The 16,000-nt window shown below is 46.7% G+C and overlaps 1 protein-coding gene across 3 annotated transcripts in view; it reads right to left on the bottom strand.

Annotated features, from left to right (window-relative positions):
• Positions 1 to 16,000, bottom strand: part of LOC142214296 (NACHT, LRR and PYD domains-containing protein 12-like) — a 398,233-nt gene that overhangs the window by 290,218 nt on the left and 92,015 nt on the right. For all 3 annotated transcript variants that reach the window (XM_075283201.1, XM_075283204.1, XM_075283202.1), the window contains exons 8-9: positions 6,189 to 6,359; positions 4,613 to 4,783 (exon numbers count right to left, since the gene is read on the bottom strand). In XM_075283201.1, coding sequence (XP_075139302.1) covers positions 4,613 to 4,783; positions 6,189 to 6,359 — 342 coding nt within the window. The remainder of the gene's footprint in view (positions 1 to 4,612; positions 4,784 to 6,188; positions 6,360 to 16,000) is intronic.

Here is a 16,000-nt window from a genome sequence, read left to right on the forward strand (position 1 = left end):
GGACGGCACACCAAGAGAAGTAGTGACGGCTAGGTGCAGCATAGCAAGGTGCCGCAGCTGCCATCAGGTCACGGAAGGCCTGAGTCTCCAGTAGCATAAACGCCAACATCTCCAGGGCCAGCAGTTTTGAGATGAAGCCGTTGAAGGCTTGGGCATGTGGGTGGGTTGCGCTGTACTTCTGCCTGCAATGAAACCCCTGGGAGATGGGGAGTTGATGGGAAGAGGCTCATGATGGTGTAGGCAAAAGGAGCAGAGGCAGGAAAAGGGTCAGATGAGGGTGGACTCCCCAAAGTGTCATAGGCAGATGTGGAGGTGTCTTGACCTCTCCCACTGAGCCTAGTGCTTTCCTTACAAATGACGGTGCATGGCTGAGGTGCTCAGGTTGCTTTTCTCAGAGCCCCTATTTAGTTTTGAGTTGCACACTGTGCAAAACACACTCAGTTTGTCCTCCACGCATACGCTGCAAAATCTACACAGCATTGAGGGAGGTGGCCAACATGGGCGAGTTTTGGGCGAGTGGCTAGTACAGGGAAAATCTTGGGCCTTGCTGGCTCTGGCCTGGTTTCTGTGAAGCAGCTGTCCTGTGCCTCTGGACATGCCTCTGCCTCTAGCTGTAGCTTGACCGCAACCTTGCTTCCAAGCTGCATTTCCACACCCCCGGGCACGTCCTCGTCCATGTCCCTTAGAGCTAGCCTTACGTGGCGGACGAAGAAGGAGGCAGCGCTTGGAGACACTTCTCTGGCAGCGATGGGGACGCCCTCATTTTCTGTTGTGGGGGGCTAACAATATCTTATGAAACATTGTGTATAGAGGTGGGGGCTGAGATTGTTCTATCTGTCCAGAGATGAGCAATTTGGAAACTTGCCAGACTGATTATGCAGCTACTATGCTCTGTGTATTGGGTGATGCTATCTTACAAACAAAGGAGATTGGCTGGGACCAGGGGCATTGTTCGTCAAAGACGAAAGACCCTTTTTAAGATAAAGGGGGAGGAGAGGGGTAATTAACTGATTGTGCAAAGAGGGAAGTGTGGAGGATGTCAGCTTGTGTATTTGAGACATGTGCTGTTAGCTGCCATTTTGTGAGACCATGCGTTCACCATACCATGAGCTCACAGACTCCATTTTAGACTTTAAGGCCATGTGTCTTCTACAACTCACACCCCCACTCATCCCTCAGGGGGGTGTGACCTCTCTCCAGTTTCTTTTCCAATAGATATGCATCAGGGCTATTGTTACAAAGTTCTCCACCAATCATGGCATTGGAATAGTCCTGTAAGGATTGGAGTCAGGGGCAGGCAGTGCAAAGTGACACAGATGGGAAAGCAACACTGTGCAACTAATGACAAAAGGGGTCGCAGGCCCTGCAGCTATAACTATGCTGTAATATCTGAGATGAGGCAGACCCATGCACTTCCTAATTGAAGTGCGCCTACCAAGGCTCCTGACACTTCTATCCGGCGGCTAGGATAAGGGGAGAGGAGGCCCTGAAAGTCCTAGGGACTGGAGTCACGGGGTCACACCTGAACAGAAAGCACAGTGTACTGCAATGCAAAACAAAAGACTAAAACAGCATGGAACCAGGGAGGACCACAAGTCCCAGCAAGACACAGAAGAGAAGGCGAGGTCAGACGAGCAAGAGGTCGAGCCAGGAGATATAATAAAGGTACCAAATCAAAAGACAAGGGATAGTCAAAAATACAAGCCAGGTAAATAAACCAAGAAAACAGACAGAAGACAAACAGACAGGAATCTGACTGAGCACAGGACCAGGAAACACAAAGTGAATGGCTGGCAAGGATCCATGCCTGGTTTAAATAGCAGCAGAGAACACACCTGATGGCTAACGGCATGGAGACTGAAGGGAAGGAAAAGATTAACCCTTAATAACCTAAGCACACCCAATAGAACTCCTAACACGTCTCCCAGGGAGACGCCGCGCAGCAAGGAGACCGCGGCGACTCCGTATCTTGACAAGTCCAACCTGCTTTTGTCTATATAAATACTACCTCTCTGTAACAATAAATCAGAATCCATTTTGATACACCACCATCTGTGTCTTCGTGATTCTCCAGGTCAAAGATGGCTGTAGCCAATCTTGGCCTGTTATTTAATTTGAAACTACAACAACATAAGCTCTGGGGCTATTATGACCCCAACACTGTCATAATCTTCCAGAAAATGATTGCAAGCACAAACTCTTTGGTATTAATATCTTCATTTATTTTGCTTGCAATGAAAAACACAAAAGAGAATGAAAAAAAAGTCAAATCATTGATCATTTTACACAAAACTCCAAAAATGGGCTGGACAAAAGTATTGGTGCCCTCAGCCTAATACTTGGTAGCACAACCTTTACACATAATAACTGCGCACAACCGCTTCCGGTAACCAGCAATGAGTTTCTTACAAGGCTCTGCTGGAATTTTAGACCATTCTTCTTTGGCTCCTGCTCCAGGTCCCCTGAGATGTGAAGGGGGCCTTCTCCAAACTGCCACCAAGAGATCTCTCCCCCACAGGTGTTCTATGGGATTCAGGGCTGGACTCATTGCTGCCACTTTACAAGTCTCCAGGGCTTTCTCTCAAACCATTCTCATTGTCCTGCTGGAAGACCCATGACCTCTGAGGGAGACCCAGCTTTCTCACACTGGGCCCTACATTATGCTGCACAATGTGTTGGTAGTCTTCAGACTTCATAATGCCATGCACACGGTTAAGCAGTCCAGGGCCAGAGGCAGCAAAGCAACCCCAAAACATCAGGGAACCTCCGCCATGTTTGACTGTAGGGACCGTGTTCTTTTCTTTGAAGGCCTCTTTTTTTTTCCTATAAACTCTATGTTGATTCCTTTTCCTACTTTTGTCTCATCTGACCAGAGAACATTCTTCCAAAACGTTTTTGGCTTTCTCAGGTAAGTTTTGGCAAACTCCAGCCTGGCTTTTTTATGCCTCTGGGTAAGAAGTGGGGTCTTCCTGGGTCTCCTACCATACAGTCCCTTCTCATTCAGACGCTGACGCTGGATAGTACGGGGTGACACTGTTGTACCCTCGGACTGCAGGGCAGCTTGGACTTGTTTGGATGTTAGTCGAGGTTCTTTATCCACCATCCGCACAATCTTGTGTTGAAATCTCTCGTCAATTTTTCTTTCCCGTCCACATCTAGGGAGGTTAGCCACAGTGCCATGGGCTTTACACTTCTTGATGACACTGCGCACGGTAGACACAGAAACATTCGGGTCTTTGGAGATGGACTTGTAGCCTTGAGATTGCTCATGTTTCCTCACAATTTTGCTTCTCAGACCTCAGACTCTTCTTTCTTTTCTCCATGCTCAATGTGGTACAAACAAGGACACAGGACAGAGGTTGAGTCAACTTTAATCCATTTCAACTGGCTGCAAGTGTGATTTAGTTATTGCCACCACCTGTTAGGTGCCTCAGTGTTACGGTTCTGTGTATTTATTAAAAAATAATATTTTTAAACGACAGAACCTCTTAGCTGCAAGGCACTGCAGCGAGGTCCACAAGCCTAATGATGGGCGGCTGTATGTCTGAATAGTGCCCTACCAGTTAAACTGCACTGGCAGACAAATGATGCAGTACTAAATGTGAACAAGCTGTAAGAAAGCCCTGCCAGTTAACCTCACTGGACAGGTGCACAGTACAGCTGAAACAGCACACCTACCAAGGGTTAACCGTCACCCCTGGTCAGCAACTAAACATGCTCCTGCAACAGCCAGGAGAGTAAAGGAAGTTAGACAGTAAAGAGGCTATCTTAAGAGTCCAGGCCTGCTGCCAGTCCACCGGCTGGTACAGAGACTACTGCACCAAGCCGTAGTGTAGAGCTGCCAGTTCAAGACTTACAGGTTCTAATCTACAGAGCACATAGAGGCAGAGGAAACCCCACCCAGAGGCCTAGTCTGACACCTGCCTGAAAACTGGAGCCTTTCTCTGTAGTACTGTCATGAACGAACTTCAGTAATTCTGATTTAAAGTGTGTGCACCGGGTGAGCGTCGGCTCACACTTTTTAAAGGGAAGTCCCTGCCCAATAGGGCGGTAGCCATGACCTCACCGCTCATGCTCAGAAGGCAAGAAATGGCTCTTAGCATGTGAGCGGCTCCAATAGGTCTGAGCATGCTCAGTAGGCCGAAAGCTGGACTTACACTCCAGACACCTCACTACATGAGGGCGAGGGTTAGATTGACCTGCAGGTGGCGCTGTGCGCTGAGAGAGAACCCTGTGAGACCCAATCCTAACACTCAGGTAAGTAACAGGTGCTGTTAATTACACAAATTAGAGAAGCATCACATGATTTTTCAAACAGTGCCAATACTTTTGTCCACTTTTTTATGTTTGGTGTTGAATTATATCCAATTTGGCTTTTTGACATTTATTTTTGTGGTTTTCCATTGAAGACAAATTGAATGAAAATAATACCAAAGAATTTGTGATTGCAATCATTTTCTGGAAGAAACTGAGTATTATTTGACAGAATTGCAGGGGTGCCAATACTTTTGGCCAATACTGTAACTATGGTGCAGAGGAGCATAAAATAGAATAAAATCCATGTATAACTTGTCCCCACATGTCTCCTCCTGTACACATCTCTTATACTCACTTTAATTCCTCTATCCTGCAGGCTGGACTGGACAGAGCGTCCATCAAGTCACTGAAGTGAGGACCGGAGAGATGATTACTAGACAGGCCAAGTATCTTCAGGGACTGGTTATTCTTTATTACAGAGGCCAACTGGGTGCAGGAAGTGTCTGATAGATCATTATTAGCCAAACTGTAAGAATAAGAAGATGAGATGTGAGTGATTTATCAGTATATTGTATCACACATGATAGGATTAGATACACAGCTCAGTATACAGTATCACACATGATAGGATTAGATACACAGCTCAGTATACAGTATCACACAGGACAGGATTAGATACACAGCTCAGTATACAGTATCACACAGGACAGGATTAGATACACAGCTCAGTATACAGTATCACACGTGATAGGATTAGATACACAGCTCAGTATACAGTATCACACAGGACAGGATTAGATACACAGCTCAGTATACAGTATCACACATGATAGGATTAGATACACAGCTCAGTATACAGTATCACACAGGACAGGATTAGATACACGGCTCAGTATACAGTATCACACAGGACAGGATTAGATACACAGCTCAGTATACAGTATCACACATGGTAGGATTAGATACACAGCTCAGTATAGAGTATCACACAGGATAGGATTAGATACACGACTCAGTATACAGTATCACACAGGACAGGATTAGATACACAGCTCAGTATACAGTATCACACATGATAGGATTAGATACACGACTCAGTATACAGTATCACACATGATAGGATTAGATACACGACTCAGTATACAGTATCACACATGATAGGATTAGATACACGGCTCAGTATACAGTATCACACAGGACAGGATTAGATACACAGCTCAGTATACAGTATCACACAGGATAGGATTAGATACACAGCTCAGTATACAGTATCACACACGGTAGGATTAGATACACAGCTCCGCAGACAGTATCCAGTGCCGCACCTGCCATGAGGCGACCTGAAGCGACCGCTTCAGGCGACGCTATGTCAGGGCCCCAGGGAGGGCGGCATTTTTTATTACATAAGCCAGTCCAGGACAAGCTGTCCTGGACTGGCTTAGCACCGAGCGCTGGATTGGGGAGGCCACTGAAGCAGCGCTGCTCCAGCAGCCTCCCCTCACGCTCAGGCAGAGAGCAGGTCTTCTCCGTGCTTGCTCTCTGCCTGCGAACGCCACAAAGCCACGCCCCCTTTATTCATCACGCCCCCTCACGCTCCGCCACGCCCCTCCTCCGGGGGGGGGGGCGGCTTTCTGTAGTTCGCCTCGGGCAGCGAAAGGGGCAAGTTCACCCCTGACAGTATCACACATGATAGGATTAGATACACAGCTCAGTATACAGTATCACACAAGATAGGATTAGATACACAGCTCCGCAGACAGTATCACACATGATAGGATTAGATACACAGCTCAATAGAGACGTCACATATGAAGGTGCAGTCAGCAGTTTATCTCATAGACATAACAATGGTGCAGAGGAACATAAAACAGAATAAAATCCCTGTATAACTTCTCCCCACGTCTCCTCCTGTACACATCTCTTATACTCACCGCAATTCCTCTATCCTGTCGGCTGGACTGGACAGAGCAGCCATCAAGTCACTGAAGTGAGGACCGGACAGACGGTTATTAGACAAGTGAAGTCTCTTCAGGAACTGGTTATTCCTTATTACAGAGGCCAACTGGGTGAAGGAAGTGTCTGGTAGAGCATTACCACCAAAACTGTAAGAATAAGAAGATGAGATGTGAGTGATGTATCAGCAGCCTGTATCACACAGGATAGGATTAGATACACAGCTCAGTATACAGTATCACACAGGATAGGATTAGATACACAGCTCAGTATACAGTATCACACAGGATAGGATTAGATACACAGCTCAGTATACAGTATCACACAGGATAGGATTAGATACACAGCTCAGTATACAGTATTACACATGATAGGCTTAGATACACAGATCAGTATACAGTATCACACATGATAGGATTAGATACACAGCTCAGTATACAGTATCACACATGATAGGCTTAGATACACAGCTCAGTATACAGTATCACACATGATAGGATTAGATACACAGCTCAGTATACAGTATTACACATGATAGGCTTAGATACACAGCTCAGTATACAGTATCACACATGATAGGATTAGATACACAGCTCAGTATACAGTATCACACATGATAAGCTTAGATACACAGCTCAGTATACAGTATCATACATGATAGGATTAGATACATAGCTCAGTATACAGTATCACACAGGATAGGATTAGATACACAGCTCAGTATACAGTATCACACAGGATAGGATTAGATACACAGCTCAGTATACAGTATCACACAGGATAGGATTAGATACACAGCTCAGTATACAGTATCATACAGGATAGGATTAGATACACAGCTCAGTACAAAGTATCACACATGGTAGGATTAGATACACAACTCAGTATACAGTATCACATGATAGGATTAGATACACAGCTCAGTATACAGTATCACACAGGATAGGATTAGATACACAGCTCAGTATACAGTATCACACAGGATAGGATTAGATACACAGCTCTGTACAAAGTATCACACATGGTAGGATTAGATACACAACTCAGTATACAGTATCACACATGATAGGATTAGATACACAGCTCAGTATACAGTATCACACAGGATAGGATTAGATACACAGCTCAGTATACAGTATCACACAGGATAGGATTAGATAAACAGCTCAGTATACAGTATCACACAGGATAGGATTAGATACACAGCTCAGTATACAGTATCACACAGGATAGGATTAGATACACAGCTCAGTATACAGTAGCACACAGGATAGGATTAGATACACAGCTCAGTATACAGTATCACACAGGATAGGATTAGATACACGGCTCAGTATACAGTATCACACAGGATAGGATTAGATACACGGCTCAGTATACAGTATCACACAGGATAGGATTAGATACACGGCTCAGTATACAGTATTACACAGGATAGGATTAGATACACAGCTCAGTATACAGTATCACACAGGATAGGATTAGATACACAGCTCAGTATACAGTATCACACAGGATAGGATTAGATACACAGCTCAGTATAAAGTATCACACAGGATAGGATTAGATACACAGCTCAGTATACAGTATCACACAGGATAGGATTAGATACACAGCTCAGTATACAGTATCACACAGGATAGGATTAGATACACAGCTCAGTACAAAGTATCACACATGGTAGGATTAGATACACAACTCAGTATACAGTATCACACATGATAGGATTAGATACACAGCTCAGTATACAGTATCACACAGGATAGGATTAGATACACAGCTCAGTATACAGTATCACACAGGATAGGATTAGATACACAGCTCAGTATACAGTACCACACAGGATAGGATTAGATAAACAGCTCAGCATACAGTATCACACAGGATAGGATTAGATACACAGCTCAGTATACAGTATCACACAGGATAGGATTAGATACACAGCTCAGTATACAGTATCACACAGGATAGGATTAGATACATATCTCAGTATATAGTATCACACAGGATAGGATTAGATGCACAGCTCAGTAGAGATGACACATATGAAAGTGCAGTCATTATCACACAATATCGTATTAGGGAGCCTTCACACAACGTAAACGTGCCGCTCATTCTGAGCCGTACACGCGAGCGCTGCGGAACACTTCCCATTCACTTCAATGGGAGTGCATGTAACGCCGGATTTACGAGCGCTCCCATTGAAGTGAATGGGAAGTGCTCCGTAGCGCGCGCGCACACACACACACACACACACACACCTGAGACCCCTGTGCTGTATAATCTGGTAGCCTCTATATGTCCAAACTACCTCACTATAGTTTCCTACCTACAGGCCCATCTAGGACGGACACCCAAATTACCTATTAATAACTCTGATAAAGTAGGAAGTGTTTTGTATGTAAAGCCGCCTTACTGGTGATGCAGCACGGGGTTAACAAACTGATAGAAACCTCTAAACCCAGACCTCGCTGTTCCCCCCTAGTGAATATCAGAATCCAGTCCTGAGTAAGTGTAAATAGGCAACTTGATGAACTTGGTAATATTTCAGAAATGCACAAGATCCTCTGAGGTTTGGTTACAACAGGTGAAGAATCCAGAGTCTTTAACCCCTTCCCGCCGATGGCATTTTTTGATTTTCGTTTTTCATTTTTGACTCCTCTCCTTCTAAACCCCATAACTTTTTTATTTCTCCACTCCCAGAGCCATATGAGGTCTTAATCTTTGCAGTACAAATTTTTCTTCATGATGCCACCATTTATTATTCTGTACCATGTACTGGGAAGCTGGAAAAAAAATTCAGAATGGGGTGAATTTGAAGAAAAAATGCATTTCTGCGACTATCTTACGGGCTTCGGTTTTATGGCATTCACTGTGCAGCCAAAATGACCTGTCCCCTGTATTCTGTGTTTTGGTACGATTCCAGGGATACCAAATTTATATGTTTTTATTTACATTTTAACCCCTTTAAAAAAATCCAAAACTGTGTTATTATTTTTTTCTAAAAGTCGCCATATTCTGACAGCCGTAACTTTTTTTTATACTTCTGTGTATGGGGATGTATAGGGCTTCTTTTTTTGGCGGGGCTGGGTGTACTTTTCAGTTCTACCATTTTCGGGAAATGTTATTGCTTTGATCACTTTTTATTCAAATTTTTATCAAAATCAAAAAATGAAAAAACAGTAGTTTGGCACTTTTGCCTATTTTTCCCACTATGGCGTTTACCGTACAGGAAAATTATTTTTATAGATTTGAAGAGCGGGCGATTTTGGACACAGGGATACCTAACATGTAGGTGTTTCACAGTATTTAACTACTTTTATATGTGTTCTAGGGAAAGGGGGGTGATTTGAATTTTTAATACTTTAAAAAAATAATAATAATAATAATAATTTTGTTATTTTATTTATTATTATTATTATTATTATTATTATTATTATTATTATTATTATTATTATTATTATTATTATTGCATTTATTACACCCCCTAGGGGTTTTGAACCCCAGGGGGTCTGATCACTAATGAAAGATTATGAATGATAATCTGTTTTCCCTTAGCCCAAACAGCAGCACAACTGGGGGTATTCCTGCCCCTATGAGCTGTTAGGACAGGTGGAATTTTTAATTACCTAACAGCTTTGACCCCTATAAGAGGTCGGAAGACCAACGCCCCCTTGTGTTAGTAGCAAGTAATATACATAAGTACAAGCTTATAGAAATAAACAGAATAGTACAACAGTACAAGTATAGGGAGGGAGTCTTGTGCTGCTGTTTGGGCTAAGGGAAAACAGATTATCATTCATAATCTTTCATTCCCCCTACGCCCAACAGCAGCACAACTGGGGATTTAGCAAGTATCGCTTTTACCCTATGGTGGGCCATCCTGGCAGCCCGATGTCAAAGCAGAGTGTCCAAATGCTGCCGCATTCGTCGACCGCCAGTCCAACCTGTAATGTTTGGCAAAAGTTAGATGCGAACTCCAGGAAGCAGCGGCACATATCTGCTCTAAGGATAGAGAACGTCTTTCAGCCCAAGAAGTTGCCACTGCTCGGGTGGCATGAGCCCGGACAAAGTCTGGTACGGGAAGGTCTTGGGCACGTAGGGAGCAGATGATGGCTTCCTTGATCCATCTTGACAAGGTTGGTTTCGATGCTTTGGCCCCCTTACTATGGCCAAACACGTTTACAAGTAAATTCTCCGATTTCCGGAAAGGCGCAGTGCGCTCCAGGTAAATCCGTAAAGCTCTTACCAAGTCCAACTTGTGCATCTTCTCCTTCCACTCAGAGGTGGGGGAGGGAAAAAAGGCTGGTAAAACAATCGCTTGTTGATTCTGAAGGGTAGGTACCTTTGACAAGAACCCAGGGACGAACCTCAGCTGTACCCTGTCCGGAAAGAAGGTTATAAAGGGTTCGGAGGCCGCTAAGGCCTGTAGCTCGCCAACTCTCTTGGCGGAGGTTATTGCCAGCAAGAAGGTCACCTTGTATGACAGATACTTCCAGCCTACTTCACATAGGGGTTCAAAAGGCGATGAACAGAGTCCTTGAAGCACCGCAGGTAGGTGCCAGGTTGTACCTGGGGACGAAGTCTGGTTGCCCCTCTTAGAAACTGCTTGATTAGAGGGTCTAGTGATAATCTCGTCTCCAGGAGAGCGGACAGAGCTAATACCTGAACTTTCAGGGTAGCGGGTGCTAACCCTCTTTCTAGGCCGTCTTGCAGGAACTTCAAGACTGAATCTCTGTTAAGGTCGTGCTGGTTACTTGTACACCAGCTCTGGAATGTCCGGGCGGCCCTCTGATAGCTCTGGTTGGTTGATTCCACTCTAGAATGTGCCAGGGTCCTTAGTACTCCCTGGGACAATACTCTATCGCCACATATGGGCTGATTAACCTCCAGGCAGTGAGGTTGAATTTGTCTAGGCCTTGACAAGGCTGGCCGCTTAGGGTTACCAGATTCTGCACTGGTGGAAGCCTCCAGTAGGTTTCCCGGCTCATAAGAATGAGGTCGGTGAACCATGCCCTCTTTGGCCAGAATGGCATGATTACTATTGCCAAGGTCTGGTCCTGCCTGAGTTTCACCAATACCTTCGGAATGGGAGGAAAAACGTATACAAGTTTGAACCTCCAAGGTATTGACAGGGCATCCACCGCCAAAGGGTTGTCCTCCCGAGGAGCAAAACCTTTCTACTTTGGCGTTGTATTGGGTGGCCATCAGATACACCTCGGGGAGACCCCACATCTCGGTGAGATGGTGAAAGATACCTGTGTGTAGGTACCACTCGCCTGAGGTCGCCAACCCTCTGCTGAGTTGGTCCGCTAAAATGTTCAGACACCCTCGGATATGAACCGCTGACAACTGGAAAAGATTCTGTTCTGCCCAGGCGAAGATCAAGTTGGTGACTTGAAGGAGGGATGGGGACCTGGTTCCCCCTTGCTTGTTGATGTAATGGACTGCCGTCAGGTTGTCCGTCTGAATCTTGACTGCTTTCCCCCGCAGGAGTGCAGCAAACGTCAGAAGTGCCCGGTGAACTGCTGTAAGCTCTCGCCAGTTGGATGAGTACGTTCTCTCAAGATGGTTCCAGGTACCCTGTACCGGGGTCTCCCTCAGATGAGCTCCCCATCCTGTGAGGGAGGCATCTGTGGTCAACAGGGTCCAGGTAAACCTGGCCGAGGACCGCCCATCATGAAGACGGGACCACCAGGTTAGCGATCGCCTGGTGCTGATGGATAACTGGATAGGCTTTTGTAGTCCCGAAGGACTGTGATTCCAGGTTCTCAAGATCTCGCTCTGCAGTGGGCGCATGTGCCACAGGGCCCAGGGGACTTCTTCTATGCTGGCGGACACTAATCCTAGGACCTTCATGGCCGTCCTGATAGAGACTTTCTTGGTGACGGAAAGATGATGAACCGCACAAGCAATCTTTACTTTGTGAGGCGTGGGCAGAGAGGTCATCATAGTGAGAGAGTCTATAATGAACCCCAGAAATTGGATTCGTGTGGATGGAATCACAACTGACTTTGGCCAGTTTATCAGCCAGCCCAGCTGGCTTAACAAAGCTACTACAGTCTTAACCTGCGAAGTAAGGACCTCCTTTGACTGGGCCTTGAGAAGCCAGTCGTCCAGATATGGGACTATGAAGATTCCTTGAAGGCGCAGGGCGGCAGCGACCGGAGCTATCACCTTTATGAAGGTATGTGGGGCTGAAGATGGGAGGGTGGAGAATTGTAGGTGCTGCAGCCCTCCGTCCAGATATATGGCTATTCTGAGGAATCTCCTGTGCGCTGGGAAGATCGGAACATGGAGATATGCGTCTCTTAGGTCCAGGGTAACAAAGTGGTCTCCGGGCTGTAGAAAGGGTAACACTGACTTGATGGTGTCCATGCGGAACCGTACTTTGCAGATTAATTGATTTAGGTATCTGAGATCGATGATCATCCGCCATCCGCCTGATGTCTTGGGAACCAAGAGGACCGGAGAGTAGACGCCCTGGCCCTGTTTTCCCAGGGGGACGGGCTCTAGGGCTGCTTTGGTTATATACTCCTGGACAGATCTTTCCAGATGAAGCTGTTTGGTGCCCTGAAGAGGGCGAGTTATTGTGAACCGGTCTACAGGAGAGGAGTTGAAGTTGATCCTGTAGCTGTCCCGGATGGTTTGAATGACCCACAGGTCTTGAATATGACGGCGCCAGGCGTCTAGGTGATAAAAAAAGACACCAGCCTACTTCTGGAGGGCTTGCGGCTTGTCGGGCAGAGTCAAAGACCTTTTTTGCGCTCCCGAGAGACACCCTGCCCTCTGCCTCTGGGCTGGGCCCCGGAGCGCCTCTGTCCTCTGCCTCTGGAAGAGGATCCACGACCCCGAAAGGATGACCCTCTTCTTTCAGGGGGTTGAGGAAGGCTTTTAGACTTTGTGTCTGCTAGACTTTCAATAATTTTATCTAGCTCTTTGCCCATGAGCCGACCTGGTTCAAATGGCAATGCGCACAGCCCCAACTTGGAGGTATTATCCACCCTCCATGGCTTCAGCCACAACAGACGTCTAGCGACTGTAGAGAGGGCCATGGTCTTAGAGGCCAGCCTCGCTTGCATCCTTGCTGCTTCCGCCAGGTGGTCCACCATTAGGTTTATGTCTGTCATTGCTGACAGAAGGTCGTCCCGGTGGACTCCACTATCAATATCCCTAGTTAGGGATGCCAGATCTGCCTTTAGACCTGAAACCACTGCACTGGCTGCCACGGCTACTGAGGCCTGGGAGGTGGCAGTGGAGTAGGTCCGTCTCAGCGACCCTTCTACCCTGCAATCCAGGGGGTCTTGTAATCCTGAACCGTCCTCGGCAGGAAGCCAGGTTTGTCGGGACAGCTTCGCTAAAGACATATCCACTTTCGGTGGAGCACCCCAGGCCCCCATCTGGGAATCAGACACAGGGAACAGCGCCTTAAAGCGAGCTGATGGAATAAAAGGCTTCTCTGGCCATTTCCATTCCCCCTCTATAATGCGGATCAGGTCCGGATTAGCTTTAAAGGCTTTAGGCTTATAACTGGGCCCTTCGCCCGCCTCGCGGTCCTTTGATCTGACGGACCTAAGGAGCCTCCACATTCTGTCCAGGGGGGAGATCTCCTTCTCTTTCTCTTCCGCGTCTTCATCCGAAGACTCCACATCTCCAATGTGAAGCCTTTCCAGGGGCGGTAGAGAAGGCTAAAAAATAGAATGCCAAGTTGAGGCAGCAAATCTCAAACAACACGACCCCAAAGCTCCCGTCCACCTCCACCAAACCTCTTTCACTTGCATGAAGTAGATGCAACACCAATGAAGAACTCCTGAGTAGCAGCTCCAGAAGGTATGCCTGTAACCGGAGCGACAGGCAACTGTGTCTGATGGAGGAGAAGCTTTTATAGGGAACTCAGGGGGAGGAGCCGACCCCAGCACCTGCTGCCAGCTTCTTTCCTAGGTCCCTCCCCCTCGCTTTAGAAAGGGAGGGGGAGGAAGACTTGGAGGGACCTCTATGCCATTCATTCCACTTCCTCCTTTCCCTGTAGCGCAGCCACACCGTTGCGCGGACTGCGCATGCGTGGATACCTAAGCAGTCCTTCGCACGGCTGGCACCTCGGCACCGGCAGAAAGGTTCCTAGCAGAAAAAAGATTCCCCCACTGATACCAGGCGGCGCGGTCCTGGAACTAGGCGCCGCCCGTCCTGCTCGCTCCCTGGACTGGACCGCAGCCTCAATGGGAGACCTGGGAGGACTCACAGCCAGGACCTTGAAAAGAAAGGTAAATGAGTAAGGAGGGAGAGTGGACCCCTGTAAGAGGTCAGAACACCTCTCCCCCAACCACCTGTCCTGTCCCACAGGACAGAAAAAAACACAAGGGGGAGTTGGTCTTCTGACCTCTTATAGGGGTTATAAGCTGTTAGGTAATTAAAAATTCCACCTGTCCTAACAGCTCATAGGGGCAGGAATACCCCCAGTTGTGCTGCTGTTGGCCGTAGGGGGAATGCAATGCATTACAATGCTAATACATTGCAATGCATTGCAAAAAATCATTATTTCTTTTGTAGGCTGCATAGACCAGCCTGCAAAAGAAAGAGACTGCAGACCAGCCGGGAAACCTTTACAAGGCTCCTGGCTGTCATGCAAATGTGACATCGGCCCTGGAGCTTGCTCCAGGTGTCGGCGATCACCGGCAAAATGGCGGCGCCCATGCGCTGCGAGAATATGGCACCTCCAGCACCTTTGATTGAGGCACCGGAGGGATTATTGCCTCCGATCAGTCGGGTGGCCGATCGGAGGCATTAGCGCTAGGTGTCTACTATGGTGTTTTGCCAACTATTTTAAGGGGTCGGGTACGGCTTTAAAGAAGGCAACTCTGAATACTTTACTAATTTTATTATATGAAGAATCAGTGATTACATAAAATAACAGAAGACAGTGTGATATTGCGTACACCTTTGTATAATACAAGTTACAAAGATTAATATACAAAGATTAAGATACAGGATCAACACCAAGAGCTTACATCATCATCTGCCTGGAAAAGAAAATCATCAACCGTGGAGGTGACCGGCGAAGGCAGAGAAATTATCTCCATAGCTTACATTACACATTGTGGTAAAGTGTACGGTAAGGTGGTGGATGGCGTGTATATCTCGCCTGGTTTCCTCAGCCAGGTGAGATAAAGGAAAGCCAGGGTAAGCATGTTCTAGCAGAGCATAGTCTGCTGGAACTCTTGTTCCTTATTATGGGCTGGCTTTTCTGGACTGGAGGGCAGGTTGGTAGTGGGAGACTTCCAGTCCACACCCTTACTCCACCACGGGTTTTGCCCTGAGTCTGGGGCATCCACAGGTGAGCTTCCTTAGGGCTATTTTACTGGGGAAGGAAGCTCAGTTAGGAGCCTGGTACACACAAGGAGTGTGTAAGGAAAACAGGTACCTTGTGGACTTTGACTGCTAATATGATGACTCAACCTGCTGTAGGTCAGAGAGGTAACCTGCTGTATAGGTAGAGCCGGACAAGGCTTAGGTTTTGTTTGTTGTTTTGTTTCTTTGCTGGCACCGTGTTTTATGCCGAATGCTCAAATAAAACACTGGACTTGTTATTCTACTACCTGTCTGCATGGTGTCATTGCCGTTCCCAACCGTGTGAGCTGAACCCCTTACAATTGGTGGAGGATGCGGGCACAACGGCATGACAGAAGTCTGGACAACTGTGTGTGGCAGACATTAAAGGAGCCAGAGGTATATGTCCTGGGTGAAAGCTGCTGCAACTTTGCAAGGACAGTCCAATACCATGGAGGAGGTATTA

The sequence above is a fragment of the Leptodactylus fuscus genome, chromosome 7 (genome assembly GCF_031893055.1).
Source record: "Leptodactylus fuscus isolate aLepFus1 chromosome 7, aLepFus1.hap2, whole genome shotgun sequence".
Classification (NCBI taxonomy): Eukaryota; Metazoa; Chordata; class Amphibia; order Anura; family Leptodactylidae; genus Leptodactylus; species Leptodactylus fuscus.